At 24.0% G+C, this 4,177-nt stretch overlaps 2 protein-coding genes across 2 annotated transcripts; both read left to right on the forward strand.

The window, feature by feature from the left end:
- Positions 1–759: 759 nt before the first annotated feature.
- ENU1_139780 (UDP-N-acetylglucosamine transporter, putative) lies at positions 760–1,716 on the forward strand (the record flags this gene model as incomplete). Its single annotated transcript, XM_008860286.1, has 1 exon — positions 760–1,716. The coding sequence occupies one exon, from the start codon at positions 760–762 to the stop codon at positions 1,714–1,716; it is 957 nt and encodes a 318-aa protein (XP_008858508.1).
- Positions 1,717–1,937: 221 nt separating this feature from the next.
- On the forward strand, positions 1,938–4,070 carry ENU1_139790 (hypothetical protein; the record flags this gene model as incomplete). Its single annotated transcript, XM_008860287.1, has 1 exon — positions 1,938–4,070. One exon carries the CDS (start codon positions 1,938–1,940, stop codon positions 4,068–4,070), a length of 2,133 nt encoding a protein of 710 aa, XP_008858509.1.
- Positions 4,071–4,177: the final 107 nt, after the last annotated feature.

Genomic DNA, 4,177 nt, shown 5'->3' on the forward strand with positions numbered 1-4,177 from the left:
CTTATACTTCTTATTCTTTCCTGTTGCCATAACTTAGAGAAGATGTTTTATTTTTTTTCAGTTATCTTTAAATACATCTTCTTTTTTAAATGGTTTTTTTTTCATTTTATTCTAGTTTCTGAAATAGTTCCAAGGGTTATATTTTTTCTATTCCTTTATTATAATATATATCATGTATAGTTTAGTTAAAATAATTAACAACTTCTTATTCAAATTTTGACTAAATCCCAGTTTTTTTATGTAATATTCTTCTAACTTTTATTCTTTTTTATCTTAGAGAAAATGTGTTATTTTTTACTATAAAATACATTAACTTTTTCTAATTTAATGTTTTTATAAATTTTACATATTTTTAATATAAAATTCCATTAATTTTATCTAAATTTTATTTCCTAAATTTTGACATTTCAAATAGTAAAAATTTTCTTTATTATAAATTTCACATATTTATCAGTTTTTGAATAAAAACAAGTAAATTTTATATTTTCTATATTGTTACCTTAGAATCAGGTTGTATTTGCCTAAAATACATTATTTACATTATTTTAGAAATTAGAAAATATGTATAAATTTTTAACATCTAAATTATATGTAAATTAAACATAAACATAAAAGATTGATAGAAAAATAAACCACTCAATATAAACCAAAAACTAATAATTTACTTTATTTCATTTAAATAAAAAGAAGAAAGTGGAAATTGAGCAAAACGAAAGATAAAAAAGACAAATTTAATCTTATTAATTTTTAATCAAGAAAATGAACTCAAGTGTAGTCAGCTTAATTTTTCTTGTTTTATTGTGTTGTCAAACTGTTATCCAATCAATTCTAGGAAGATACTCAAGGGGTGTATTACATGAAACATACTCAATACCATCAACTATTGTATTTAATGAAATATTAAAATTTTTAATTTGTTTGGTCATGTTAAAATTTGTTCATAAAAAGGAGAACTTACTTCAGCATGTTATTTATTTAATTAAAACATCCCTTGTTGCGTCAGTTCCTGGTTGTATTTATTTTATTCAAAATATGCTTCTTTATATTATCCTTCAAAATACACAAGCAGCTGTTTACACTGTTATCATTCAGTTAAAAGTATTTACTACTGCAATATTTTCAGTACTATTCCTTGGACGTAAGCTTTCAGTTGCTCAATGGAGAGCATTGGCCTTATTAGTTACAGGAGTAATTCTTGTTGAGATTAGTACAAACCGTTATTCAAGTGAAAAAAAGAATGAAACTGAAAACAACCTACTTGGAATTGTTTTGAGTTTAGTAATGGCATGTTGTTCTGGTTTTAGTGGTGTTTATATGGAAAAGATCTTGAAAAATAAAACAAGTGGAACTGAGCCATTAAATATTTGGGAAAGAAATATCCAGTTATGCGTTTATGGATGTGGATTTGCCCTTTTATCTACCTTCATTTTTGATGGTAAATCAATACTTGATAATGGGTTCTTTGGTGGATGGTCATATATCACTATTTTATTAATTATTATTCAAGGAGTTGGAGGAATTTTTGTGGCATTAGTTATGACATATGCTGATAATATTGTTAAAGGATTTTCCATTGGATGTGCCATTGTATTAACAACAATATGTTCTATTTTTATTTTTGGAACACAAGTAGACACTACTTTTATAATCGGAGCAGCTTTTGTCATTATTTCAATTGCTAATTATAATGATAAGTACGTAAAAGCTGAGAACTAATTTTTTTCTTTAAGAAAAGAAAAAATAAAAATATTAGAAGAAAGAAATATAAAAAACTTTAATTGATTTTTTATTTTTCTTTAAAAAGTATTATATTGTTTTAATATCAAAAATTAAATAAGAGAATTAATATGACGTGTGAGTTAAAGGAAAATAGTAATAAAGAAAAAAATGAAGAAAACTTTAAAATTAAACAAAAGGTAAAAGGACCAGAAAGAAAGATGGGAAGGTCTTTAAAAACTACTAAGAAAATTATGTCATATCATGACTTAGTTGAAATGATTAAAAAGGGGGCTATTGTTTTTGAGAAAGAATTTAAAACTATTCCAACAAAAGAATCTGCTTTGAAAACGTATATAAAAAAGTTAGAAAAAGAATTAAATAGTATGTATGTTTCATTAAATTTCCAAATTAAAATTGACTCTATTGAAGACCAATTGAATATGATTGATAATATTATTCATATATGGAGCATTTTACTTAATATAATAAAAGAAGTAGATCAAATGATAATACCTCATATTTTTTATAAGTTTATTATTATGTTGGTTAATCGAAGTGAAGTACAACCACATCACCTTCTTGTAAATAATCCCTCTCTTAAAGAATCCAATAGAAATGAATTTTTAATAAGAGCAATAGACCTAAGAAAATTAACGTATGAAACGTTTTTTTGTATTGGAGATATATTAACCTCAAAACAATTTACATTATTTGCCTCAATGAAACTTGTCTTAAAACCAAAGAAACCATCAACAGAAAGTATAGAAGAATCAAAAGAGAAAAAGAAAAAAAAAGAAGAACCAGCATTTTCAAATGAATCAATTAAGATTAGTGTAAAGGAATACAAAGATGGAAAAATAAATATCAACGAAGATAGTTTTGAAATAGAAAATGAAGGTAAAGAAGAAGGTAAAAATTTAACTCAAAAAGATATTATCGTTAATGAGATTGAAGCCAGTTTAAAAACTGTAGAAGGGAATACTGTTTCTATTAATGAAGAAAGAAGACAGTCAGTATTATCTCGAGTTTTGATTAAACCAATGGAAGATGTTGAAAATTCAAAAGATGAATCTATGACAAAAAAACAAAAACAATTTTCATCCCAACTTGGGGAATCAATTTTTGTTGAAGATGAATTTTTTTGTGAGAACAATGTATCACCATTATTTATTCAATTCTTTCCACATTACCTTGCATTTATGTTCTTTCAAATTCCAGAATTTCGGAGTCAATTATTAAAAATAGTTAAAGGAACAAATACCAATCTTATAGCATTTTCAAAATGTATGTCAGAAGAAGAAGTAATGGAAGTTAAAAGAAAGTTTCCAAGAATTTTTGGATTTGATGAAATGGAAAGAATTATTAAATCAATTAGTAAAGAAGATATAAGTGAAAAATTTAAGAGAATAAATTTAAATTGGATAAATTTATTAAGTCCAAATAGTGATATTTTTATGTCTTTCTATTTCAATTATATTAAATTTATTTATTTTACCATTAAAGGACAAGATGATTTTATTGATTATGGTGAAATTTATGGATTAGAAGAATTTATTAATTCATATGTTTGTCAGAGATTAGAATTTCCTAAAAATCATTCTATCTCTATTATGAGTGAAAATGATAAAAGAAGTTTACTTATAGACTATCCCACTGTAGTAAATTATATGATTGAACACTTATTTGATATTACTAATAGATATGATATTAGTCAATGTGATCTTGCTGTAAGTTTATTAGGAAAATGGTTTAATATATTAATTGAACATAAACGAATGAGTAATGAACAATTTGAAATTGAAGTGTTTATTGAAGGAATTAATAAAATATTTGAAACTGACCATTATCAATTAATAATTAATACTTTATCTATGTTATATGATGCATCATTTTTCTTTATTGGTAAAGCACGACTATTGTTATTTAAAGATTTATTGATTGATAAATGGTTTATGAAATTATTTAACCATTGGAATAATACTGTTAGACAAATCTTTCATCATTTTATATTGTATAAATTCTTATTTATAAGAAGGTCTCATCTTAATTGGAGTAAATTTGATAAAAATGAATCTTCTCTAATAAAAAAACAATTAAAACGTGGTGTTAAAATGGAAGATATTGATCGGATTATTTTTGATAGTCTTGAAGAGAAATTAAATGAAGTTAAAATGATTATTGGTGGTGATACAACACTTCCTTATTCTTTTCTTAAACTTTATTGTCAATCTTCAATTATTGAATACCAAAATGCTTTACGTTTGTATATTGATTGGGATAAGGCTAATCTTAAAGAAGTACCCAAAACATGTTCTCCATTTACTGAATTTGATTTGGAAACTTTGACATAATTTTAATTAATTTGATGTTTTTTGTTACTTTTGGTAATGATTTGTGTTATTAAAAAGGAAAATCTAAAAATATAACAAACAAAAACGTTGGAACTTAAAAATTTTCA

This window comes from Entamoeba nuttalli (genome assembly GCF_000257125.1).
Source record: "Entamoeba nuttalli P19 unplaced genomic scaffold asmbl_5815, whole genome shotgun sequence".
NCBI lineage: Eukaryota > Evosea > Mastigamoebida > Endamoebidae > Entamoeba > Entamoeba nuttalli.